The sequence below is a fragment of the Somniosus microcephalus genome, chromosome 26 (assembly GCF_052327205.1).
Source record: "Somniosus microcephalus isolate GS21.2 chromosome 26, FLI_Smic_1.0, whole genome shotgun sequence".
Classification (NCBI taxonomy): Eukaryota; Metazoa; Chordata; class Chondrichthyes; order Squaliformes; family Somniosidae; genus Somniosus; species Somniosus microcephalus.
The window spans coordinates 44,604,072-44,631,663 of record NC_141012.1 but is presented as its reverse complement, the minus strand read 5'-3'; the positions used below and the strand labels follow the sequence as shown (position 1 = coordinate 44,631,663).

Sequence of the window (27,592 nt, the reverse complement as noted above, 5' to 3'; positions counted from 1 at the left end):
AGCCCCTCTGAGCTGCCTCACATGATATGGGCACTGCAAATCAAGGAACAGAAAGCTATGGGATGGACTGTATACGGTACAGAGTGTCATTCTTTGATGTAAAGGCAGCCTCCCTCATCGTCCATTTGCTGTGGACCACTGCTGGCCCTTTGAAATCACAGCTTGCCCAGTTCTTTCATCGCACTCAATGCTTTTTATAGTGTCAGCTGTGGCTCAGTGGGTAGCGCACTCGCCTGAGTCAGAAGGTTGTGGGTTCAAATCCCACTCCAGGGACTTGAGCACAAAGCTAGGCTGACACTCCAGTGCAGTGCTGAGGGAGTGCTGCACTGTCGGAGGTGCCGTCTTTCAGATGAGACATTAAACCGAGGTCCCGTCTGCTCTCAGGTGGACATAAAAGATCCCATGGCACTATTTTGAAGTAGAGCAGGGGAGTTTGCACCAGTGTCCTGGCCAATATTTATCTCTCAAATCAACACAACAGATTATCTGGTCATTATCACACTGATGTTTGTGGGAGCTTGCTGTGCGCAACTTGGCTGCCGCGTTTCCCACATGACAGTGACTACACTCCAAAAGTACTTCATTGGCTGTAAAGCACTGAGACGTCCGGTGGTCGTGAAAGGATCTATAGAATGCAAGTCTTTCTTTTTCTTTCTTTTCTTTAAAAAATGTGCATTTGAGTTTTATTACAATGAGGCTCTCTTCATAGTTCAATCCATTTACAGGAAACTTTGTGCTATCCGGCACCGACGGGACCGAGCTGCTGCCGTTCCCTCAAAACTGCCAGACAAACTAGCGCTAATGTTGAAGCATACGGAGCTTTTCATCTCCGTATCTGACAACAAACACTGTTGCTTAGCAACAGCTTCTACACAGTCGGCCTGTACCTTGGAAGCGTCTCTGTCGCTTAGCAACAGCTTCAGAGAGACTTTCCAGAGCCTGACTGTTGAAAAAAAAGCCACAAGAAGAAAAAAAACCTAACAAAACGGCTCCTGATTTTTGCCGATGGCTCGAGCTTGCCGGACATTTAGCCTCCGGATAACACAAAGTTTCCTGTATAATGTAATACATTAAGCTCTAATGCTTGCACATTTTAAAACTTATGACAACTGAAACTATTTGGTTATATGATAGCCCATTGCCATAACCACACGACTAATGTATAATATCAACCCAGAAGTCGTAAATTTAAATCCCACCTTGGCAAGTTGTGAAATTGAATTCAATAAACCTGGTCATTTGTGTCTAGCACCAGAAAAATGATTATAAAAGCTGCCAGATTGTTGTAAAAACCAGTTCACCAATGTCCTTCGCTAACCAGTCTGGCCTACATGACTCCAATCCCAACTTCACAGTTGACTCTTAATGCCCTCAGTAGAACCAGAGCCATTAAAAATCTTACAATTCAAAGACACATTGTCCCTTAGCCAGCAGTTTGATTAGCATCTAGAAACAAGCTTCTGCATCTTGTCTGGTTTACATTTAATAACCTCCGTGTTCTCAGACAGCTGGGCACTAATCGCCATCTAAGTTTAGTACGGTAAGACACCCAATTCTGTTTTAAAAAAAGATTAACCCCGCATATTCAAAAAGTCATATAAAAAAGCTGAATAGAGAAGTCTCCCAAATCATTACATCAGAATTCTCGCTATGGAGGGATTTGTGACACAGATGGACTCACAATGGTCAGTGTGGTTAGGTGTCAGCCTCAGCTCAGTGTATCGCACTGTCGTCTGAGTCAGAAGGTTGTGGGCTCAATCCTCACTCCAGAGACTTGAGCACAGAAATCTATGCTGACACTCCCGTGCAGTACTGAGGGAGCGCTGCACTATCGGAGATGTCGACGTTAATCTGAGGCCCAATCAGCCCTCTTGAGATGAATGTAAAAGTTCCTACGGCACTATAACAGCCTAACTGTGCGTGAACATTTATCCAATAGCGATCATAACACGATCAAGTTCAACGTAGCATTTGAAAGGAAGAAACGCGAAACAGCTACCAAGATTTTTGATTTAGTTAAGGATGACTTCAACGGGATGAGGCAGAGACTGTCCACAGTAAACTGGGCAAATCTGTTAATGGGTAAAACGGCAGAAGATCAGTGGGAGATGTTTAAAAAAGAATTTGTGATACAGAACCAGTTTATACCTGAGGGGCAAGAGCTCGACTTGCCAAAAAAAAGCCATGGACAACTAAAGAAGGGACAGCATAAAACTAAAGGAAAGGGCATAAAAAACAGCACAGATCCTGGCGAATGGGAAAGATACAAAGAACAGCAAAGGGTGGCAAAACAGAGAGCAAGAGCTACAAAAAGGGAGTATGAAAAGAAACTTGCAAGGGATATCAAAATCAATACGAAGAATTTTACAGCTACATTAGGAAAAAGAGAATGGTCAGAAGTGGACAGGGGAATGTCTATGGACATCCAGAAGGAATTTGATAGATAACGGTCTCTTATGTGGGACTCTAAGGTAAAAGCCCATGGAATTGAGGGAAATTGATTGACCTGTTTAGGAAATTGGCTGAGCGGCAGGAGAGAGAGAGAGTAGGGATAATGGGCAGGAACTCTAATTGGCAGGATGTGACTAGTGGTGTCCCGCAGGGATCTGTGGTGGGGCCTCAACTATTCACAATGTTTATTAATGACTTAGATGATGGCCTAGAAAGTCTTATATCCAAATTTGTCAATGACACAAAGATAGGCAGCATTGTAGATGAAAACATAAAATTACAAAGGGATATCGATAGATTAAGAGAATGGGCAAAACTGTGGCAAATGGATTTCAATGTAAGCAAATAGAAACATAGAAGACAGGAGCAGGAGTAGGCCATTCGGCCCCTCGAGCCTGCTCCGCCATCCAATGAGATCATGGCTGATCATCCAAACTCAGTACCCTGTCCCTGCTTTCTCCCCATACCCCTTGATCCCTTTAGCCTTAAGAAATATATCTAACTCCTTCTTGAATATATGTGAGCTCATCCACTTTGGACCTAAAAAGGAGAGAACAGGGCACTTCCTAAATGGTGAAAAGCTAAAAACAGTGGATGTCCAAAGAGACTCGGGGCTCCAGGTGCATAGATCATTAAAATATCTTGAACAGGTACAGAAAATAATCAAAAAGGCTAATGGGATGCTGCCCTTTATATCTCGAGGACTAGAGTACAAGGGGGTAGAAGTTATGCTGCAGCTACACAAAGCCCTGGTTAGACCACACCTGGAGTACGGTGAGCAGTTCTGGGCACCACACCGTAGGAAGGATATATTGGCCTTGGAGGGAGTGCAGCGTAGATTTACTAGAATGATACCCGGACTCCAAGGGTTAAGTTACGAGGAGAGATTACACAAATTAGCATTGTATTCCGAAGAATTTAGAAGGTTAAGGAGCGATCTGGTCGAAGTTTTTAGGATATTAAGAGGAACAGATAGGGTAAATAGAGAGAAACTATTTCCGCTGGTTGGAGATTCTAGGACTAGGCGGCATTGTCTAAAAATTAGAGCCAGACCTTTCAGGAATGAAATTAGGAAACACTTCTACACACAAAGGGTGGTAGAAGTTTGGAACTCTCTTCCGCAAACTGCACTGATGCTAGGTCAATTGTTAACTTTAAATCGGAGATGGATAGCTTTTTGTTAACCAAAGGTATGAACGGATATGGGGTACATGGAATTAGATCTCATTGAATGGCGGAACAGGCTCAAGGGAGCTGAATGACTTACTCCTGTTCCTATAAGAGCAGTGGAGTTCTCCCCGGTATCCTGGTCAACATTTATCACTCAACCAACATCAGATTATTTGGTCATTTCTCATATTGCTGTTTGTGCGACCTTGCTGTGTGCATATTTGCTGCCAGGTTTCCTACATTACAACAGTGACTACACTTCAAAAGTAGTTCAATGGCTGTAAAGCACTTTGGGCCATAACAAAATTGTGAAAGGCGCTATTTAAGTGCAAGTCTTTCGTTCTTTACTCAAGATAGTTGTGAGGCTGTGGAATTCGTTTTCAAGGTTAGTGTTTGAGGCAGAGACTACCTTAACATTCAAAATGAGATTGGATAGGTGGATGAAGGAAAAGGGGATAGAGAAATACATACGTGTTACAACACAGAAATAGGCATTTCCCCATCAGCGTTTACACCTATTTGCTCAACTGAAGGGTAAACAGGGTGGGTAACTGTGATGCAAATGATTTCCTCGCCTGTAGTTCTAAACATTAACATGGGCTACCTGTTTCAGTGTTGTAATTTATATGTATTATATTACTAGGTCATTCATCTCATTTACTGCTTGTGGGAGCTTACTGAGCGCAAGTTGGTTGACCTGTTTATCTACACAACTGTAAATGCACTTCAAAAAGAATGTAACTGAAGAGCCTAAGGCACCATATAAATGCAAATTCTCTCTTTGTAATGTGCCACACTCTACAAGGTTGCAGTGAAAAGTCCACCTGAAGCCCGTTTGGTGCTAAAAATAAATCAATGTTTGCACGAGCTGGGCTTGATTTGAAATCGCTAAAAATGTCTAAAGTTAATTAGCGAAGGTGCTAGAGGACAGGTTGCGCATTTCGAGTTGGGTCATCCTGCCTCTTCAGGATAAGAGTGGATAGGAAGCACCTAGTTCCCTTAGCAGAGAGGTCAATAACCAGAGGACGTAGATTTAAAGTAATTGGTAGAAGGACTGGAGGGGAGTTGAGGACAACTTTTTTCACCCAGAGGGCGGTGGGGGTCTGGAACTCACTGCCTGAAAGGGTGGGGTTGAGGCAGAAACACTCATCACATTTAAAAAGTACTTGGATATGCACTTCAAGTGCTGTAACCTACAAGGATACAGACCAAGAGCTGGAAAGTGGGATTAGGCTGGAGAGCTCTTTTTCAGCCGGCAGATATGATGGGCCGAATGGCCTCCTTCTGTGCCATAAACTTCTATGATTCTATGTTACAAAGGCACATTCCACCTGAACACATCACTCCACATTGAACACAACAGCTTGCATTTATCTCTCCTCTCTTGGGCAGTCCCTCGGAACCGAGGATGACTTGCTTCCACATTAAAAATGAGTTCTCAGGTGACTGATGAGTCCAATGTGGGACCTACAGTCTCTGTCACAGGTGGGGCAGATGGCGGGTGGATGGGGTGCTTGGGTTGACGTGCTTTCCTTCCGCTGTTTGCGCTTGGCTTCCGCTTGCTCCCGGCGAAGAGATTCGAGGTGTTCGGCGCCTTCCCGGATGCTTCTCCTCCACTTTGAGCGGTCTTGGGCCAGGAATTTCCAGATGTCGATGGGGATGTTGCACTTTTTCAAGGAGGCTTTGCGGGTGTCCTTGAAGCATTTCCTCCTTCTACCTGGGGCTCTCCTGCCATGTCGGAGCTCCGAGTAGAGCGCTTGTTTTGGGAGTCTCGTATCGGGCATGCGGACGATGTGGCCCGTCCATCGGAGCTGATCGAGCGTGGTCAGAGCTTCGATGCTGGGGATGTTGGCCTGAGCGAGAACACGGACATTGGTGCGCCTATCCTGCCAATGCATTTGCAAGATCTTGCGGAGGCAGCGTTGGTGGTACCGCTCCAGTGCGTTGAGGTGCCTGCTGTACATGGTCCATGTCTCTGAAGCATACAGCAGGGCGGGAGGAGCCTTAGGTCGCCTGAGGAAGAGTGTTTGAAGACCAGAACCTCAAACCCGGCACCAAGCTCATGGTCTACAAAGCAGCAGTGATTCCCGCCGGCCTGCATGCTTCAGAGACATGGACTATGTACCGCTTACATTTATATAGTCCAGTGAAACGTCCCCGAGGTGCTTACCTTTAATAAAGTCGTCGCGCCGCCGTGCCGTGCTGCTGCTGATGGCGGCCCAAGCCTGGCCTCGGCTCCACAAACGAGAGCGGCGGCGCAGAAAGCTGCAAAAGCTGAGCGCTCGGACTCCGCACCGAATCTGGAGCACCATCCCGAACCAGCGGGCACTGAGGGCGGCCGTGCGCAGCCGCGCTTGGGGGGAGCCCAGCCGACCGTGCGCGATGGCGTCATCCCGTCACTCTACGTCATGACGCCAGGAGCCACGCTAGGTGAGCCTCGCCCCCCCCATGATCACGTGGTGCGATGGCATTCTCGGGCGGGAATTACAAAAAAACAAGTCGCCCGCCTCCCAGTGAAGACCTGCTCCTTATTTGCACAGCCCAGAGGTCCGGAATTATAAAAACAAAAAAATGCTGGAGATACTCAGCAGGTCAGGCAACATCTGTGAAGAGAGAGAAACAGGAGTTAACGTTTGAGGTCGATGACCTTTCCTCAGAGGATCCGACATTGGGAGAGTCGAGCAGCCGTCGGACTCGATTCATCGTCCCTCAGGCAGGGGAGGACTTTTCTTGTCGCGCGTCATAAAAACCGAGAATCAAACGCGGACACGGGCGCTTTTAAGTCAGTTGGTGTGGTGTTTTGAATGGACGATGTTTGTGTGTGTGAGGGAGAGAGAGAGCGCGCGCGAGAGTGGCGGACAGCCGCCTGTGTGGGGGGGCGGGGCTATCGTTTCCAGGAAGTGACGCCCCACCCGGGGGCCAGCCCGGAAGTGACGCCGCCCGGCCCCTGACGTGTCCTGTCACCCGCCGGTTGTTGTGGATCGTCGTGCGGCCGGTCGCGCCATGTTGGACTTCTTCACCATCTTCAGTAAGGGCGGCATCGTGCTGTGGTGCTTCCAGGGGGTGAGCAGCCCCTTCAGCGGCACCGTCAACGCGCTCATCCGCAGCGTCATCCTTCAGGTGAGAGGCGGCCTGGGGCCTACGGGGGAAAGGGGGGGGGAAAGGACACCGACAGGGGCACAAGCCGCTTGCGATGCGGGAAAAGCCGGCAGTCCAGCCCAGGCCTGGCCTCCCCTCCTCTGGCGCTTCCCCCTCCGGCTGCTGAGCTGTGCCCCAGCTCTCTGGGCTTGGGCTGGTTCCCCCCCACGATGTGAGGAGCCCAAGTGGCCGGGACACTCGGTCCCCCCACATCGCACAGGGTTCAGCTAGTGAACCGCTGCAAATTGGGCAAAAACCCGAGTCCAGGGGGGGATCCCCTGCTCCAAGCAGCCCCACTCCAGTGTTGGGGTCCGTCTCCGCATTTCGAACAATCACTTTTCTCAAGTTAGTAACTATAAAAATTATCCTTCAAAATACAAGCATTTATACTATAAACTTCTTCTTAGGCAGTCCCTCGGAACCGAGGATGACTTGTTTCCACATTAAAAATGAGTTCATAGGTGGCTGATTAGTCCTATAAACTTAGCGGTGCTGTGAAGTGTATCCGCTGTAGCATTGATGCTGCAGTTGGGACATAAATGGATCGTTTAATACGGATCATTAAACATGGCAATAGGTTTCCACCTGTCAGACACCCAATTGACTAAACATATACACGGGGCTAACAACAGAAAACGCTGCAAAAACTCAGCAGGCCAGGCGACATCAGTTCTGACGAAGGGTCATCGACCTGAAACGTTGACTCTGTTTCTCTCTCTGCGGATGTTGCCTGGCCTGCTGAGTTTTTCCAGCGTTTTCTGTTGCTATTTCGGACTTCCAGCATCCGCAGTATTTTGCTATCGTATACACAGGGCTGCTGCTCCCCTCGACTTTTGCATCAATAGCTTGTCAGATCATGTCTTGGTCTGATGGGAGGCTGTTGTCTGCCATGGGCACAAGACTGATTGAAAGTAAAATAAACTTGATACAGTTTAGTATACAGGCTGATTATATAGGTAAACATGAAACACACACATGGCTGCAAATCAAAGTACTCCATTGTATACAAAGTTATTTGAGATGTGATAAGACGCTGTACATGTGCAAGATTTTTGGTGCGTGCAAGTTTGGGGAATCGGATGATGCAATCAGGCCCATTTGAGATCCCTGCAGTTTGCCACACTTCAGCTAGTGTGGCTTGTACCTAATGTTTGAGCAATTTTTTATTTGTTCAAGGGATGTGGGCGTTGCTGGCAAGACCAGCATTTATTGCCCATCCCTAATTGCCCTTGAGAAGGTGGTGGTGAGCCGCCGCCTTGAACCGCTGCAGTCCATGTGGTGAAGGTACTCCCACAGTGCTGTTAGGGAGGGAGTTCCAGGATTTTGACCCAGTGACAATGAAGGAACGGCGATATACTTCCAAGTCAGGATGGCGTGTGACTTGGAGGTGATGGTGTTCCCATGCGTCTGCTGCCCTTGTCCTTCTAGGTGGAAGAGGTCGCGGGTTTGGGAGGTGCTGCCGAAGAAGCCTTGGCGAGTTGCTGCAGTGCATCTTGTAGATGGTATAAACTGCAGCCACGGTGCGCCAGTGGTGGAGAGAGTGAATGTTTAAGGTGGTGGATGGGGTGCCAATCAAGCGGGCTGCTTTGTCTTGGATGGTGACGAGCTTCTTGAGTGTTATTGGAGCTGCACTCATCCAGGCAACTGGAGAGTATTCCATCACACTCCTGACTTGTGCCTTGTAGATGGTGGAAAAGCTTTGGGAAGTCAGGAGGTGAGACACTCGCTGCAGAATACCCAGCCTCTGACCTGCTCTTGTTGCCACAGTATTTATGTGGCTGGTCCAGTTAAGTTTCTGGTCGGTGGTGTCCCCCAGGATGTTGATGGTGGGCGATTTGGCGATGGTAATGCCGTTCAATGTCAAGGGGCGCTGGTTAGGCTCTCGCTTGTTGGAGATTGTCATTGCCTGGCACTTGTGTGGCACGAATATTACTTGTCACTTATCAGCCCAAACCTGAATGCCGTTCAGGTCTTGCTGCATGCAAGCATTGACTGTTTCATTATCTGAGGAGTTGCAAATGGCACTGAACACTGTGCAGTCATCAGTGAACATCACCATTTCTGACCTTATGTTGGAGGGAAGATCATTGATGAAGCAGCTGAAGATGTTTGGGCCTAGGACACTGCCCTGAGGAACTCCTGCAGCGATGTGCTGACGCTGTGATGATTGATCTTCAACCACTGCAACTATCTTCCTATGTGCCAGGTATGACTCCAGCCAGTGGAGAATTTTCCCCCCCGGTTCCCATTGACTTCAGTTTTACTAGGGCTCCTTGATGCCACACTCGGTCAAATGCTGCCTTGATGTCAAGGGCAGTCACACTCACCTCACCTCTGGAATTCAGCTCCTTTGTCCATGTTTGGACCAAGGCTGCAATGAGGTCTGGAGCCGAGTGATCTAGGAGAGCTGCTAAACATGAGCTAAATTTTTTTGTTAACCAAATGGGTTGTGCCAGTAAATTTCTTGGTGCCTCAGAGGAGCGTAGCTACCTGATCTAAGTTCGTTCTCAGGCTTGTTCAAATTTACATACAACGATCCAATTTGGAAATGTTCATTAAAATCCTCTGCTTTTTATCATGGTCGAAGTTTTTTATGTTTTGGTGCTGCAAATTTGATTTGTCTCCGTTCCCTTATTGTTGTATCTGAAGTCACCTTGTATTTAGTGAGCCATGTAATGCTGTACTGTGAGAATTCTGACTGATCACTCATCGAGCAGGAGATGGGTTGAGCAGACAATATTGTGGTCTTACAAGGGAGAAAAAAGCAACATGGCTATATTTGTGATATTCCGTAATATACCCCGATTAATGTGATTGTAGGGTTAGAAATTCCTATTTGGATATAACTTGTTTATAAATCTGTGTGCAATATTAATTGTGCTTGTCTTCATTGTGTGCATGTGTTTTTGGATGAGGGTGAAGCTTCATTAGTCTTTCTCTGTGGAATACACCATCTGTGATTAACCTGCTCCCAGCAACAGCCACTACTCTGAACGAGCCATAAGGAGGTGCATCAGAGTGATCTGGGACATCTTCCCATGATATTTCCCTCCTGGTCCATGGGGAAATGCCTGGTCTCTGGCCATTCTGTGAAGCAGAAGGGCTGGAAACACCCATGTTGCATTAGCCCAAGCACTTCAGAGGGTTGGAGACAGATTGTTAGCCAAATTCTAAAGCCAAGGATGAGCTACGAAGTCATCCACAGTCAGAGCAGCTGTTCTGGATATTTTTTGTTTGAATATACCTTATACAGTATAAGTAACGATGAACTGCCACATTCCAGGTGCAGTAGGATTGTAGTTTTGAGTTTCCTGATGGCCAAGGATGTTTCTCTTCATGTGGCATAGAGCAACACAGGCTCAATCTCTGTGTTTGCGATGGGTTAGCTCATTTCAGTTCGGGTAGCAGTGGTAGTAACTACTGTTTGCATCAGTTTCCTTGGAAGGGGAACAGAAGTCAGTCAAAGTCAGTCAAGGTTCCTGGACCTGATTGCTATCTGATGACCCCTATTGGAAAGTGCACATAAGAGTAGATTGGATTCGGCTGTGATGGTCCCTGTTGTCAAATAGCCTGATATTCACGACCTTGGCACACCTTGGAAGAGAACACTTCTGGTATCAACAAGTTGGCCCTCTGAGGAGAATTTTTGAGTGAGGGGGGGCATGGAGAGATGTGATGTTCAAATTGGATGATACAAAGACATTTTGTAAGGGATTCAACTAGTTTCATAATTAACATCGGAAAATTAATTAGAAAGAAAGTCCGTACCAGTAATGGCCTCTGCATTCTGGTGTCTGATTTGGTTGTGCTGCCCCCTGCTATCAAATAGCTTATCAACACTCATTGCCTTGGCTCATAACTTGGTCAAGATGTCGGTGTTGCCATACCTAGTAAGAATTGGCCCCTTCAGGCCTGGAAAACTTTGGGAGGGAGAAGAGACATGATGGTCAGGTAATGAATAACGAGTCTTTATCTGGCACTCCAGTGCAGTACTGAGGGAGTGCTGCTCTGTCGGATGAGACATTAAACTGAGGCCCCGTCTGCTTTCTCGGGTGTAGGTAAAAGATCCCATGACACTATTTCAAAGAAGAGCAGGGGATTTATTCCTGGTGTCCTGGCCAATATTTATCCCTCAATCAGCATCACTAAAAACAGATTATCTGGTCATATTACGTTGTTTGTGGGAGCTTGCTGTGCACAGGTCATTATTACGTTGTTTGTGGGAGCTTGCTGTGCACAAATTGGCTGCCGTGTTTCCTACATTACAACAGTGACAACACTTCAAAAAGTACTTCATTGGCTGTAAAGCGCTTTGGGACATCCGGTGGTCGTGAAAGGCGCTATAGAAATGCAAGTCTTTCTTTCAAGTCTTTTTTAAAAAGCTGGTGTCCTATATTTCTTTGATTGTCCAACATGCGGTTGCCTCAGTGCATAAGTAAAATACTGCGGATGCTGGAAATCTGAAATAAAAAACAAACTGCTGGAAATACTCAGCAGGTCAGGCAGCATCTGCGAAGAGAGAAACAGAGTTAACGTTTCAGGGCGATGATCGACCTGAAACGTTAACTCTGTTGTTCTCTCCACAGATGCTACCTGACCTGCTGAGTATTTTCAGCATTTTCTGTTCTTGCCTCGGTGCATAGGTTGTTTTTACCCTGTTCAGAATTTGTGCTTTCTTGTTTTTCTTCAAGTACCTCAGAGATCTTGTCTTTATGAGGATTTTACCTTTTATTCCCTTGTTTATCTCCTTGGGGCCCTGGCCTGTTATGCAAGTGGGACATTGATGCAAGCACTTCTACAAATGCAAAAACACTCCTCATTGATGCTTGTTTTTGAAGTTCTATTCCAGCAGCTGCTGCTGTTTTAGTGGCTTACTTACTTGCTGATATAATGGCAGGAATAAAGAACACGCGTGGTAGCCAATTTGCATGCAGCAAGGTCCCACAATCGGCAGTGGGCGAAAGGATCGGTTTTGGTGTTGATGGTGAAGGACTAAATGTTGGCCAGGAAAACAACAACTTGCATTTATATGGTGCCATTAATGTCCCCTGGCTCTTCACAGGAGCGTTATAAGACAAAAATTGACACCAAGCCAAGGAAGGTGATGTTGGGACAGGTGATTAAAAGCTTGATCAAAGAGGTGGGTTTTAAGGAGCATCTTAAAGGGAACTTTAGGATCTGGACGGCTGACACGCTGCCACTAATGTCGGCGCACTAGGAAAACTCCCCAGCTCTGTGAGAGGACGTATAATCAATGTTCCCTGTATGTTTGTTTGGCGTCTTGCGTGGGCCATTCAAAATACTGCACTTCTGCGGTTTTTCTCACTAAAGCCAGCTGCGCGCGGGTCCCTGGAGCGCTGCACGGCCGTCGCAGCTTACAGGGAACATTGCATATCATCTTTTCATATCTACCCAAAGAAGCTCAGTTCAATGTCTCACCCAAAAGACAGCACCTCTGGCAATACAGCATTCCATCAGTATTGCACTGAAGCATCAGACTAGATTATGTGCTCACATTCCTGGAGTGGGGCCTCCATCCATGACGAACTGATTCAGAAGCTGGAGAGCTGCCAAGTTACCAAGCAGCAAGCAGGAGCAGCGACGACGACCCGCTACAGCACGTCGGCCGGCAGCTCCTCGGCGGGAAGCTCGCAGTCCGACTGGGAGGAGGGGGAGCCGGGCACGGCGGCCAGAGGCCGGACCGTGAGCGGGAGAAGCAGGCCACCACATCGTGAAGCCGGCAACAGTGAGGAGGAGGACGGGGTGGACGGAGCGGCTGAAGGACATCGCGTTCCCACTGCCATTAGATGCCATTAAATTGACTTTTTCAGAACACGGCGCTGGAGAATAGCTGACGTGTCTCTGTGAGCTCCCACAGCTTTATTGTGGGAGTGATTGGGGAGTAAGCATTCCATTGTACTAGTTACATATGGCAAATAAAATATCTTGAAGTTGTTGTCCTGCCCAACATTTAGCCCTCGATCATCAACACCAAACAGATCAATTGGTCTGTTATTTCATTACTATTTGTGGGACCATGTTGCCCAGTCCAAAGCTCCTGTTGCCGGTATCAGTATATGAAGGCTGAAAACATTCCTGTGACATTTGTCTGCCCACTATTTCTAAGGTGGCTTTTAACCCATTTATTTTAAATAGCGCCCACTGAAATGTGTCATCTGCTAATATCGGCAACAGAAATTTCTAGGCTAATGTGACAATCGGGATACACTCTGCTCATTGTAGTTTGTCCGCGTCACAAAGGAATTAACTAGCGAGCTGTTATCTAGCTCAGGCAGGGCTGATCATATGCAGCCTTGTACCTACTTGCCTAATATGTGGTTTACATGTGTGTGACTTAGTTTTTCATGTTTTGCCTCCATTGGTTGAGAGATTTATCCAGTGAATTGTCCAGGTATAAGCGTATTGTGGTGTACTGTACAGACTTTGCACTTTGTGACAAATGTAAGACAGTCAGAGTGCTGAATGCTTCGGAGTTGCAGCCTGAAACTGACGAGCTGCAAAGGTCCCCAATCAAGCGATTCAATTCTCATCTGAACTTGTATTTACCTAAACGGTTACACGTTTGTGGCCATAAAGGAACACTGCTGCAGGTTAATAGAATACATTTGTATATTACAGTACATGGCATAACACTCCTTGTTATAAAAAGCAGATTCTCCTCAGACATCTGTTTGTGTATATTATCTTTCCCTTTGACAGTCTTGTCAAAAAATTATACTACAAAGTAGATCTGACGATATCCTTTACTGTACAATATGGTGATTGTTTCTAATGCATTGAGGATGTATTCACAAAATATTTAAGAAAGACTTGCATTTATATAATGTAGGAAACGTGGCAGCCAATTTGCGCACAGCAAGCTCCCACAAATAGCAGTGTGATAATGACCAGATCATTTTTTTAGTCATGTTGGTTGAGGGATAAATGTTAGCCATGACACACGGGATAACTCCCCTGCTCTTCTTCGTATCGTGCCTTGGGATCTTTTACATCCACCTGAGAGGGCGGGCAGACAGGGCCTCAGTTTAGCGTCTCCTCCGAAGGTTGGCACCTCCAACAGCGCGGCACTCCCTCAGCATTGCAATGGACTGTCGGCCTAGAAGTCTGTGGAGTGGGACTGAACCCACGACCTTCTGAACCACACTGGTACTAGATTGATGTCTGCATCCATTCATGTTTTATGCATTATAGGCAGTTTGACCAATTTCGATGAGATGTTAAACCCTCAGGTGGACGTAAAAGATCCCACAGCACTATTTGAAGAAGAGCAGGAGAGTTCTCCCCCATGTCCTGCCGAATTGGCAAAATAATTAAATACCTACAGTTGCAAATACTCCCTGCCCATTTCCATTTATCCTTTGTCTGGCTACAGTGGAAGTGCTTTTACAGGACCAGTCTGGGTCATGGCTCCTATTCTGATTGTGAGGAAACTGAACCAAATCAGCTTTTTTTCCCCCAATATTGACTCTGCTCCCATTTTGCCACTAAACGAGGTGTAAAATTACTTTGTGCAGTAATCTTAACCTTGGATATCTTAGGGTGGAGTTTCCACTTTGGACGCAATGTGGAATTGCTCTCAATGCGCTTGACATTGAAATATAGTTCAAGTTTCTGCTAAATTTCATTAGCATAATCATAAATATAAAATCTTCCATGAGCCTGCACAATAGAATGCAATTTTTTTCTTCCCGTTAAAAAGTATTCTTTGTATTTAAGAATGGTAACCCGGTGCAGTTTTATTAATGCAGCTGAAAATGGGTTGATCACCGTTGTAATTTTTAATATGGGTGTCGAGTCTTCTGCCTATGAGTAACCTAATTTAAAATCACTGCAAATGACTGTTAAAAAAAAAACTGAACCATGTAATAGTTTAATTGGTGTACACTAGTCAGTTTCTTAACATTTTTGATGTGGAAAAACTTTCAAAATGTGCCTGTGCACCTAAGAAGTTGAGCACAATTTGAAGAGTCTTCCCGAACCAGCACAATTGGTGGAATCTCGCAATTTTGACCTGGAGGCGGGACCTGTTTCGGGCAAATTAAATCTTGAACGTAAGAGATTGCCGAAAACACGAGCTAAGTGGTTTTGGGCATAACTTGAGTCTAACCTTCCAGAGATGTCGGGGAACATAGGGTCTGATGAAAGGGAGGAACTGAAAGAAATCAGTATTTGTAGGGAAATGGTGTTAAGGAAATTGATGGGATTGAAGGCCGATAAATCCCCAGGGCCTGACAATCTACATCCCAGGGTACTTAAGGAAGTGGCCCTAGAAATAGTAGATGCATTGCTGATCATCTTCCAACATTCGATGGAATCTGGAACAGTACCTGTGGATTGGAGGGTAGCTAATGTTACCCCACTATTCAAAAAAGGTGGTAGAGAGAAAATGGGGAATTACAGACTGGTAAGCCTGACATCAGTAGTGGGGAAAATGCTAGAGTCCATTATAAAAGATGTTGGAAAACAGTGACAGGATCGGACAAAGTCAACATGGATTTACAAAGGGTAAATCGTGCTTGACTAATCTACTGGAATTTTTTGAGGATGTAACTGGTAAAATAGATAAGGGAGAACCAGTGGATGTGGTGTATTTGGACTTTCAGTAGGCTTTCAATAAGGTCCCGCATAAGAGATTAGCGTGTAAAGTTAAGGCACATGGGATTGGGGGCAAGGTACTGACTTGGATAGAGAACTGGTTGGCAGACAGAAAGCAAAGAGTTGGCATAAACTGGTCTTTTTCTGAGTGGCAGGCAGTGACTAGTGGGGTACCGCAGGGATCGGTCATTGGACCCCAGCTATTCACAATATATATTAATGATCTAGACAAGGGAACTAGATGTAATATCTCCAAATTTGCAGACGACACAAAGCTGGGTGGGCGTGTGTGCTGTGAGGAGGATGCCGAGAAACTCCAGGATGATTTGGACAGGTTGGGTGATTGGGCAGAAGCATGGCAGATGCAATATAAATGCGAGGTTATCCACTTTGGTAGCAAAAACAAGAAGGCAGATTATTATCTGAATGGCAATAGATTGGGAGAAGGGGAAGTGCAACGAGATCTGGGTGTCCTTGTGTACCAGTCGCTGAAGGTAAGCATGCAGGTGCAGCAGGCGGTTAAGAAGGCAAATGGTATGTTGGCCTTTGTAGCAAGAGAGTTTGAGTACAGGAACAAGGATGTCTTGCTGCAGTTGTACAAGGCTTGGGTGAGACCACACCTTGAGTATTGTGTGCAGTTTTGGTCGCCTTATCTGAGGAAGGATGTTCTTGCCATGGAAGGAGTTCAGCGAAGATTCACCAGGCTGATACCTGGGATGGCAGGAATGACGTATGAGGAGAGATTGGATCGATTGGGCTTGTACTCGCTGGAGTTTAGAAGAATGAGAGGGGATCTCATCAAAACTTATAAAATTCTAACAGGACTGGACAGACTAGATGCTGGAAGGATGTTCCTGATGGTCAGGGAGTCCAGAACCAGGGGTCACAATCTAAGGATAAGGGGTAAGCCATTTAGGACAGAGATGAGGAGGAATTTCTTCACCCAGAGAGTGGTGAAGCTGTGGAATTCTCTACCACAAGGCAGTAGAGGCCAATTCATTAAATATATTCAGGAAGGAGTTGGATATATTTCTCAAGGCTAAAGGGATCAAGGGGTATGGGGAGAAGGCAAGGACCGGGTACTGAATTTGGATGATCAGCCATGATCTCATTGAATGGCGGAGCAGGCTCGAGGGGCCGAATGGCCTACTCCTGCTCCTATCTTCTATGTTTACCTACACCTGAGAGAGCAAAAGACGCACCTCTGACAGTGCAGCACTCCCTCAGTACTGCACTGGAGTGTCAGCCTAGATTTATGTGCTCGAAGTCCCTTTTGCACGTAATGGGTGCAGCAAGTTATACCCTGCAATAATATTTTTTTGTTAACTATTTTCAGCAATTTTTCCATTGGGGCACAGCTGATTGCCTCCCTGCTGGCACAAATGAGGCTGGGGAATTGCATTCTTACATTAACTTGCAAAGATTCCCCTCCCACTAAAAATAGTTGGTCACAATAAGGATGATGTAACAAAAATACATTAATTTAACATCATTGCTGTCACTGTAGGGTATTGTTCGTTGAGCTATCGGTTTAATGGTGAAATGCTTATAATGCCAAATGTACTGAATTATTTAAAACTTGACTTTGCTGATGTCAAATTGCTACCAACATGCAGCAGATCATTGAAATGTAGGGAAGGTGAAAATGGATATCCTTCCTATTTTGATAGATTTTAGAAGGATTTTTTCGGGTTGTGTGATACTCTTGGTGTTTTCTTACACCATTTGCTCCCCTGTACTCCTGAAAGTGCTGACGTTTGCTGGGTGTCGACAAGCTCTCCATTACTACACTCCCAGTGGCCAGTGGCCATTGTTGGTGTGTGACCATAGGCAGTGAGTGTTGCCAAGCTACTGGACCGTAGAGAGTACCAAGCTGAGTTTGAACCTGTTCTCCCAACCGCAGGTGCATTTTCCATGATGTTCACTAGCTGGCAATTAGAGAGCTGAGTTTACCCCTCCCGAGACCAATTGTAGTTCCCTCCCCATTGGCCTGTTTGGGATCAGCTAACTCCGCACTGGCTGCGGATCAAACCTGGGGCTGGATCTTCCGGACCTGTGTACGAAGCACCACCCCACATGGTGTATTTAAGCCACCCCGGAGCTCCTGCTGTTTGGCTGTAAGAATTTCCATTGATGCTGCTTGAGCTCGGTACATTTTTACATCACAACACAGCAAGCTTAGGCTTCAGAAACAAAACAGAAAAAGCAAGTAAAGCAGATTCCATAATGTACCTCCTTTTAAGGAATTTGAGATGGAATTTAGATTAGCCAGGATTTAAAATGTCGTTACGGTTCAGTGGGCAGTAATCCACCATTCTGTTGCATTTTGCCTGTGTTGAAATTATGATTGTTTACATATCTCTCTAAGTTGTTTTGTGCAAAGTATCTCTGGGGCTGCCAGCCCAAGACTTGCTTGCGTAGCTTCTCTGTCTTGGTACATGGCCATTGAAATCTCATAATCAAAATCACATCTCTTATCGTGACAAGTTGTCTACCTACCTACTCATCACTGCCACTGAATTTTCCAAAACTCTCCTGATGCATTTTACTTCAAATCTTCAGAATTTTCTCTGCAACTTGTTTCAGCGTTACCAGTACTTCACAAGATTAAAACCTTGCTTTGGTTTAAACTGCACCTTCGGTTGAGTACCATTCGTTCTCCATGATGCCACTTGTGAGCCTGTGCAAGTAGAAATGTATTTGTCTGGGAGAGCATCTTAACAGCCCTGCAGAGCTTGGGGTATTCCACCTTTCCACCAGTTGTGTCCCTCTTTAAATATATACTACAGGAAACTGTGATATCCGGCACCGACGGGACCGAGCTGTTGCCGATCTATCAAAACTGCCGGACATACAAAGTTAATGTTGAAGCATACGGAGGTTTTCATCTCCGTATCTGACAACAAACACTGTTCTTTAGCAACAGCTTCTAAAGAGTCGTCTGCAGCTGCAAGCGTCTCTAGCTGAAGCTGTCGCTATAGCTACAGACCTTGCAGCGCCTGACTTGGGGGAAAAAAAGAACGAGATCTAAAAAAACTTACAGAAAACGGCTCCTGATTTTTGCCGTTAGATCGAGTATTCCGGACATACAACCTCCGGATAAACCAAAGTTTCCTGTACTTGATTTCTCTTGATGTTGCACATGGTGTCAAGACCAAGTGTAGTCTTCAGGTGAAGTGGGGTATATATCCTATATCAAATATAATTACCTGATACAAAAGCAAGTGGTTTGGATAGTTGTCAGTGTGTGCATTAGGCTAAGAGAAAGGTCCGGTGTGTTGGCATCCGAGAGCAAATTCTCTGGGCCTTGCTATGCTGTCCTTAACCGTCAGGGATGACAAATTTGATTATTCACCTAATGAACTGTCTGTCCTTTTGTAGGAGAGAGGAGGAAATAACTCATTCACTCGTGATGCCCTCACCCTTAAATACAAGCTGGACAATGAGTTTGAGTTGCTGTTTGTGGTGAGTATTCAACAGACTAAAGATAATTCCTAAATATATAAAGCGCAGCAGGAGGTCATTCTGCCCATGGTTCCTGTGCTGGTTATCTGAGGTTAATGTCAATGATACCAAGAGATGTGCATAGAATTCTGGGGGCTGTAGCCGTGGTTTATTTCGGGCTAATCTAGGTGTTTGTAGTGCTTATTGAAGTGGATGTGAAAGAAGTAGTTGCTTAAATGGGAGTACAGTGAAATCTGTACAATTGGACACCAAAAAAAAAGGACACTATTGACAGTCCCAAATAACTTGCATTATAATAGCTATAAGCTGCACTGTAAAACCGCGGGCATTCGCAAATTAACAAGCCTTCAATTAACTGAGTCCATGTGCAACTGAAAACACTGGAAATACAGGAAAGTGCGATGTGACAGCGGGTGAAGAAAATGGCTTTTGTGTAATGGAGATCTATTTACCCAGAATGCACCATGGCCCAGAAACCCCTCTATCTCAGGGATTGAATGCTTGCACGGCTCTTATCCCAGAGATAAGAGGGCTTCTCTGCCACTATGGATGCTGGGTAAAGAGCTCCCATTCCACAGAAGCCAGGAGCTGCCCTGGAATGACCGGTACAGTCGCAAAATGCGGCATGGGTCGCCAGGGCGCTGCCTCTAGATTATTTACTTGGAGATCATCGCATTAAATTTCCCACCACAGTGCACCCCCCCCCCCCCCCCCCCAAATGGCCTCACCTGACCTCTGCCGCAGAGAGCCGTGACCACGTGGAGCGCAGTCGGGAGGGGGCTGGAGAGTTGGGAATCGTGGGTGTCGACATTCGGGAGTGGATCTGATGTGGGGTGGTCTCAGCATTCGGAGGGGATCTCTGAAATCAGGGCTAAGAAGAGATGGAGACTGGGGAATGGAGGCTCGGAGGGAGCGATTGGGGGCTTGGGGAGAAATGGGAATGTGGGCTCGGGAAGCGAAGGGGACTGGGACAAGAGGAAGGGGCTAGGAGCGAGGAGATTGAGGCGGGAGTGCACCATAATACTCTGCAGAGCCTGGAGCTGTAGCAACAACATGGAGTGGAAGTAGTACTGAGAGAGAAGCAGCCAGGGTAGTGGAAGAATCGAGGGGGAAGGTTCTTAAACTGAGGGCTATTCGGCTGTGGGATCATTCACCACTTGTGGCTATTGAGGTAGAGACTAATTAATTGAAAGGGAAGGGGATAAATATCTGAAAGGGCAAAATATAAAAGGATCTGGGGGTTACAGGAGCGAGCGCCAGCACCAGGGGCTGAAGGCCTCCTCCTGTGCTGTCATTTCTCGGTTTTCCTCCTTCGCCTGCTCACGGCTAGCCTCCTGGTTCTTGGCAGCCTGCACTGTTGTGCAGGAAGTTCCAACATAGCAGATCCCAGAATCAGGACATCCTTCACTCAATGGGAAAGGACCTCATTTTGGCAATGAACTGAAATCGCATGCTGGCAGGGCTTCAGAATTCGGCCCGATCCCAAGTGAGGGCGAAAAAAAGACGGAACATTGCAGGAGATGCAGCCAATCCTTGGCTCATCTGGTTTACTGCACATACAATGAGCATTTTGAAAATAAGGTCACTTCCAAATAAAGGACACCAGATGCAAGTCCCTTCGGTGTTCCTAATTTACAGGTTTCACTATAACTTCAATACTAAGTGCGGAGTATGTGTTGATTTACTTTAACGCTGTGCACAGCAAGAAAATTTACTGCGTAAGTTTCTTCCAGTATTTACTGTATTGAGCTGGAAATGCCAACGTTGATTCCACTGCGTTAGATTGAGTTCTGTGTGCGCACATGGTACACTTCCTAAATCCAATGTTCTGCAGGTTGAAGGGAGAGAGTGCTGCTCAGCCTTTGTATTTCCTGCCCCGAGTAGCAGACTGAAACCCAGGCCTCCATCCATATTGCTGTGAAATAAACCAGTGGGAGGTGCTGGAGCATTCCTTGGGGAAATGATTCTCCCTCATATTTCCCCATGTCCCTTGGGAGACATGGGGGCTTGGGGGTGCCGCACTTGCCACAAGGTGAGATTGGAAACTTAGTGGTGTGAGGGTTCAATGGTAAGGCCCTTTAGTGCTTCCACACACTGCACTAGCCGAACCCAGACACGTGTACTGTGTTAATATATAATATGATGAAGCAGTGGCCAGGGTAGGTTGAGTGCGCTGCTGCAGAAGGCAGGTCACAGTCTGGGCTATCGTCTGTGAACATTGCGCTACTGTCAGCAAGTGCAGTAGAGGGATAAATGTCAGCATAAATGGAGCCGCTCCTGGGGAAAAACCTGCTCTTTTCCTTATCTGGGAAGTGCGAAACTGGTGGCAGAATTGCATAACTGCCGGAGTTCAGTGGTGGAGTGATCGAGAAAGGAGAAGACTGTCGTGTACTGGTGCTTGTTACATTGCCCAACTGTCTAAAACACACGTGGCATCACTGCTCTCAGCGAATCCCGAGATATTAACCCTCCAATCTAATCTATGGTTTTGGGCAATAGCTGAGCTTTGTGCCCAGGGGCTTACCACAGGCCTGTTAACTTGCAGCAACCTGTAATGCTTCATATTTATTTTGTGCCGTTGAGGCAAATTCTAAATACTCCAGGGTGAAATGGAATAGTTTACGAGACTGATTTTAGGACATGTGGTTATAAATATCAGAACAAGACCCAGTTCATTTAGGGGCATTTCTCCTCTCACTTTACCCTGCAGGTGGGCTACCAAAAAATCTTGACACTAACGTATATAGACAAGTTTATTGATGATATCCACATGCAATTTCGAGATAAATATAGGAACCAGTTACAACAGCAAGGGGTGCTGGGCCTCCTCAACGGTTCCTTTGACTTTTCGGATGACTTCAGAGGCCTCCTGAGGTAAGAGAATGAAACCTTTCATGTTTCAGAATTTCCTTTTCTGGATCTAATAAGATGTCGCACTTTCCAGGCGTGCGGAATAACAGTTGCCACTTGCAGTAATCACACGAGAGACTTGAAGCAAGGCTATGATGAGGCAACAGTAGAGGTGGGCATCTTAACTATTGATTCCAGAGGGATATACACAATGGAAATGTTCACATCTCTGGAGATAGTAGAGCTCCTCGAGACAGGGAATCAAATTAAAAGGAAAGACTAGAAAACAGGACTCTTCAGCCTTGAAAGTTGGAGACCAAGAAGAGGCTTAGAGAGATATGCAAGGTATTTAAATGGTATTGAAAAGCAAAAGCTGGGGCATTATTTCAAGATATGCCACAGGTTCAAACTGGTGAAAAAGCATTTTTAGGCTTGATGCTGGATGGACTCTCGCAAGGATAAATAGGGCCGTCACAAGGACTTTAAACTGGTAAATGGTTGGAGTGGGGGAGGACTCCGGTGGAAATTGTAGCACAAATAATAGTTCAAAAACAAACCAAAGGGAAGAGAGTAGAGTAACAGTCAGAAATTGTGCTTTAGGCACTACAGGTCAAGGGAAAACTAAAAGATGTAAAGCGATTAAACCAGGAGAGAGAAATAAGGGCAGGCTTAGGGTGTGTGGCCCAAATAAGCGTTCCTTATACAAACACACGGAGTGTAAGGAATAAATTGAAGAACTGCCGGCGCTTGTGTGGTGTGAATGGACTTGTGCGTCACAGAATGGTGAAGGCAAAAACCTTGGACCCATTTAAGAAACTGGATGCTGTGATAGAGCGACTGTAGATTTTTCTAGTTGGGTAAACCAGGATGGACCCAATGGGTTTCTCTATCCATGTTTAATCTTGACTGTTTCAAAGATCAGTATTTGCTCAGTACCCATTTCTTCCACTCGAGGTCTCTAACATGAGATATCGTGGGGGTAATCACATTCTTCTAAACTTCCCAACCTCTCAGTGGATGGTTTACTCCACTCAGAGAGAGGGAAACCAGGGATTAGAATTCCTCCTAGTTTCTTTTTCTGTTGTGGTGGAGCAGATATCACTGCCAGGGGGTGGGGGGTTTATGTCATTCTGTGTCTCCTCAAACACATCTTGTCAGGCTGTGGTCTTTGTGCAGATGGCCTGCACTCTAATTGCTGTCACTGCCTGACAAGACATGTTTGAGGAAAAGCTAAAAGGGCGGTGGTGGTGAGAGATGTTGCGGTATGCTGCAGTTGGCCTCAGCACCTTTAGCTAGGTTGGCAGGGGGGGAGGAATCAGCCAAGGCTCCAATTCCTGATCCCTCTCCAGCACCCCCTGATAGAAAGTACATGTGCGGACGATGGGTGAGGACAGGATCATGCTTAGTTGTGATGCCCCCACAGTAAAATAATCTGCTTGCATTCCACTGCCTAGATTCTCACATTAAGAATGGACACTTATGTGAGGTCCTAAAGGGCTACCAGGACCTGTGGAATTGTACCAACTATTGAGAACATAAGAAACAGGAGCAGGAGTAGACCATTCAGCCCTTCGAGCCTGCTCCACCATTCAATAAGATCATGCCATCTTCAACCTCAACTCCACCTTCCCGCACACTTCCTCTATCCCTTTTAGTATCCAAAAATCTATCAATCTGTGTCTTGAATATACTTAACGACTAAGCATCCACAGCCCTCCGTGGTAGAGAATTCCAAAAATTCACAACCTTTTGAGTGAAGAAATTTCTCTTCATCTCAGTCCTAAATGGCCGACCCCTTATTCTGAGTCTGTGACCTAGTTCTAGACTCCCCAGCCAGGGAGAGACAAAATAAAAGAATTGTGTTTATCACAGTATGAATAATATTTAGTCCCTTGAAACTAGAAATCCAGTGACAACACTATCTTCTTTGTTTATAAAAAAGAACTGCCTGTTTTGTCCAGTTGTGATTGGATAATTCTGCTCCTGATCCATTACATTTTGTCGGTGGTCTTTAGGGCTGCTGAGGGACGCACCAAAGGAAAAGCACCACCTGTCATGAAAACATTCGAACAATCTGATAAATCAAAGAAAACTGTGAAATCTATGATAGAAATCCGTGGAGAAAAGGGGAAGGAGAACAAGAAAAACAAGAAGGAAGGTAAGTCATGGTGCATTGGCAGAGGGGGTGGCTCAGATAGTGTAATGTGCTGCAGAGAAAAAGAACGGCTGTAATCAACAGGGTGCGGAGTAAAGAGCAAATCATCAGAGTGCACGGCCTTAAATGGGAGAAAACCTTTGTTTCAGGAAGCATCTAAGTGTTAGAGGAAGATCTTCACTGTGACTGTCTCTCTGCTGTCCCTTGTGTTAGTATTTTATGCTTTTGGAGCTGCTGGTTAGCGCAGATATTTTATATGGAGCTCCTCCTGCTGTGACAGAATGTGAGGCTCTAGTCTAATGACACGAGCCACTGCTGCTCATCGTGCCACACGAGAGGGAGTTCGATGCAGATGTCTGCTCTCAAACTGCCTGCAGTCAGCATGGCGGCAAGAGATAAGTGAAAGACACCAGTAAGTATACTGAGATCTCTTTAGAACACTTGAGTGATTTGATACAATACACACTCCACTTTAATGTAGCGACTTAATGTTCAACTGTAGCGTGTCACAGGATTGTTCGGTCAGAGGTTCGTATCTGGAAGTCCTCCTGACCAGGTTCCCCCTCTGGCTGAGTGAGGATAAGGTGTGTATGCAGCTGGCCTGGTGTTTCCTGATGCTGAGGAGTTGCAGTCTCTGCTATGTTGGTGGAGGTAGTCGTGGAAAAGTGGAGACTTGCTATCCGCTCCGCCAAAAGAAAGTACCTTTCAACTCTGCTGATTACTGTGCGGTAAAGGCACTTGCTGGTGGAGCACTACCCTGTAGAGACCAGTGGGGCCATTCCCAGTCTCTGAGTTAGCTGGGCTCAGCCAGGACAAATTTTGGGACAAAAGAATTGTCCTCTGTACCCCTGGGGTACAGCTGGTGGGTGAGGAACCAGCCAGAGTTCTGCTCCTGCTCAGAAGTGTATATGTATGTGTGTTTGAGGAGGATTTCTGAGTGCAGGGTGCTGCGCATTTGCCAGCGGTAAATAAGGAGGAATCCCGGGCCGTGCACCAGCAATTTCCCAATGTGCAGGGGAGGCTTCCCCCTGGCAGCGCCATCCAAAACAAAAAGAAAGACTTGTATTTATAAAGCACCTTTCATGACCTCCGGACATGCCAAAGTGCTGCACAACCAATGAAGTATTATTTTGACGTGTAGTGACTGTTGTAACTTTTTGTTTGTTCCCCTCCTTCGTACAGGGAAACGCGGCAGCCAATTTGCGCACAGCAAGGTTCCACAAATAGCAATGTGATGACGACCAAATAATCTGTATTTTAATGATGTTGGTTGAGGGATAAATATTGGCCAGGACACCCTACTCTATAGTGCTATGGGATCTTTTTATGTCCACCCAAGTTGGCTCGGCTTAACGTCTCATCCGAAAGATGGCACTTCTGACAGTGCAGCACTCCCTCAGTGCTGCACTGGAGTGTCTGCCTAGATTTTTGTGCTCAAGTCCCCACAGCCTTCTCGCTCGGAGGTGAGACACGGCTGACAAAAATCAGCCTTGTGTTATAAATAAACTTGAGATCAGCAGAATTAGAAGAAAAAAGTTCCAAGGAAAAGTTGATTCTAGATTGTTTAATCTATCTTTTTTTAAAAAAGGTTAAAAACACTCAACTTTTAATCTGTGGGGGAATTGGAGGATACAAGCCCCTCTAATTTTTTAAGCTTATTACTTCTTGCCCTTGGGTTTGGGCTTCTTGGGTTACAAGGTAGGCAGTCTGTTCCTTACTATTGATATCGCTATAAGTATGAGAAGATTGTTGAGAATGATCTTGATGGGTCAATCTCTGGATGATGTATGTCTACAGAACACTGATTTAATACAATGTCCATGATTCTATCCTCTCCTGTAGGTGCTGATTCTTGGGGTATGATTCCCTGGGCACGGCTACCTCATGCAAGTGGCCATTATTTATTTCTGATTCTAGACTTTCAATGTCAGTCAGTTTTAGTGGGCGATTGAACCGTGGAGACACAACCGGCTCCAGTTCTGTCTTCGCCTACCATCCCCGCACATGCAGAGTTCACTGGATAGTGATCAGGTGGGGAGACCTTGAGGAACTTTTTGTTTGTCCCCCTCCCTCGTACAGGGATACTGAGGCCGGCTAACTTATCCCTGGAAATAAAACGTATACCAGTGAGCAATGTTCCCGCTAAGCTGTGCGTGTGCTAATCTGTAAGATCCCACGCAAGCTGCTCACAAGCTTTTACGTTGGAAATATCGCACATGCGCAGAAATTTAATGGGGCCGCACATTGAAAGTAACAGGCCACACAGAACATTGCCGGTGAGGTGCTGTTTTAATTGTCCTGCTTCAGTGATTCGTTTTATTTTTTAAAATTTTTGTTCCCATGCTGTAAGGAGACATATAGAGGAGCTGTTCTGAGAGTTTATTTTACACATGACTATGCCGTGGTGATGGTTTTTCTTTTCTCTCTTCTTTCTCTCTCTCTCTCTCTCTCTCTCTCTCTCTCTTGTATCCAGCCCCTGTACCCGAGGCGTCTGCAGCAGAAAAGAAAACTGAGGTCCAGTTAAAGACTGCCGGAACCGTGGCTGCAGGAGACGCCAACCAAAACGGTTTGACTCAGGAAGAAATCATCCAGAAGAATAGGGAGGAATTTTTCCGTAGAAAAATGGGGAAAGAGAAAAAAGAAATCTGGTGAGAAGGCGCCTTGTTTCCGAGGGGACAGAGTACTATTGGGTCAGCCAGCTGGTGGTGTTTTCTGGATGGACGTGCCTGATAATGGGTGATGCTGTAATGCTAATGATAAATCTGCCGTCCTTAACCGGTCTGGCCTATGTGACTCCAAACTCTTAACTGCCCTCTGAAATGGCCCAGCAAGCCACTCAGTAAGAAACAATAAGAATAAAACCGGACGGACCACCCGGCATCGACCTCGGCACCAGCTTCAGACACGACAATGGCACGCCCAGCCCAGTCGACCCTGCAAAGTCTTCCTCACTAATATCTGGGGACTTGTGCCAAAATTGGGAGAGCTGTCCCACAGACTAGTCAAGCAACAGCCTGACATAGTCATAGTCACAGAATCATACCTTTCAGCCAATGTCCCAAACTCCTCCATCACCATCCCTGGGTATGTCCTGTCCCACCGGCAGGACAGACCCACCAGGGGTGGCGGCACAGTGGCATACAGTTGGGAGGTAGTGGCCCTGGGAGTCCTTAACATTGACTCCGGACCCCATGAAGTCTCATGGCATCATGTCAAGCATGGGCAAGGTAACCTCCTGCTGATTACCACCTACCGCCCTCCCTCAGCTGCTGAATCAGTACTCTTCCATGTTGAACACCACTTGGAAGCACCGAGAGTAGCAAGGGCACAGAATGTACTCTGGGTGAGGGACTTCAATGTCCATCACCAAAAGTGGCTCGGTAGCACCACTACTGACCGAGCTGGCCGAGTCCTGAAGGACATAGCTGCCAGTCTGGGCCTGCGGCAGGTGGTGAGAGAACCAACACGAGGGAAACACCTACTTGACCTCGTCCTCCCCAATCTACCTGTTGCAGATGCAGCTGTCCATGACAGTAATGGTAGCAGTGACCACTGCACAGTCCTTGTGGAGACGAAGTCCCGTCTTCACACTGAGGACACCTTCCATCGTGTTAAACCCCGTGCTAAATGGTATAAATTCAGAACCGATCTAGCAGCTGAAAACTAGGCATCCATGAGACGCCGTGGGCCATCAGCAGCAGCTGATTGTATTCCACCACAATCTTTAACCTCATGGCCCGGCATATC

At 46.3% G+C, this 27,592-nt stretch overlaps 2 protein-coding genes across 7 annotated transcripts in view; one reads left to right on the top strand and one right to left on the bottom strand.

Moving 5' to 3' along the window:
• The window catches only part of foxred1 (FAD-dependent oxidoreductase domain containing 1), a 50,555-nt gene extending 44,523 nt beyond the window's left edge, over positions 1–6,032 (bottom strand). For both annotated transcript variants that reach the window (XM_085968147.1, XM_085968148.1), the window contains exon 1: positions 5,792–6,032. In XM_085968147.1, coding sequence (XP_085824273.1) covers positions 5,792–5,933 — 142 coding nt within the window. In that variant the 5' untranslated portion in view covers positions 5,934–6,032. The remainder of the gene's footprint in view (positions 1–5,791) is intronic.
• Positions 6,033–6,070: 38 nt separating this feature from the next.
• Positions 6,071–27,592, top strand: part of srpra (SRP receptor subunit alpha) — a 42,015-nt gene continuing 20,493 nt past the window's right edge. For 2 of the 5 annotated variants that reach the window (XM_085968143.1, XM_085968142.1), the window contains exons 1-5: positions 6,071–6,334; positions 18,757–18,840; positions 21,551–21,714; positions 23,706–23,848; positions 26,319–26,493. In XM_085968143.1, the coding sequence (XP_085824269.1) occupies positions 6,086–6,334; positions 18,757–18,840; positions 21,551–21,714; positions 23,706–23,848; positions 26,319–26,493 (815 nt within the window). In that variant the 5' untranslated portion in view covers positions 6,071–6,085. Of the gene's footprint in view, positions 6,335–6,515; positions 6,742–8,941; positions 8,966–18,756; positions 18,841–21,550; positions 21,715–23,705; positions 23,849–26,318; positions 26,494–27,592 lie in introns of those variants that run through there. The other 3 variants (XM_085968145.1, XM_085968144.1, XM_085968146.1) reach the window with 3 other exon arrangements.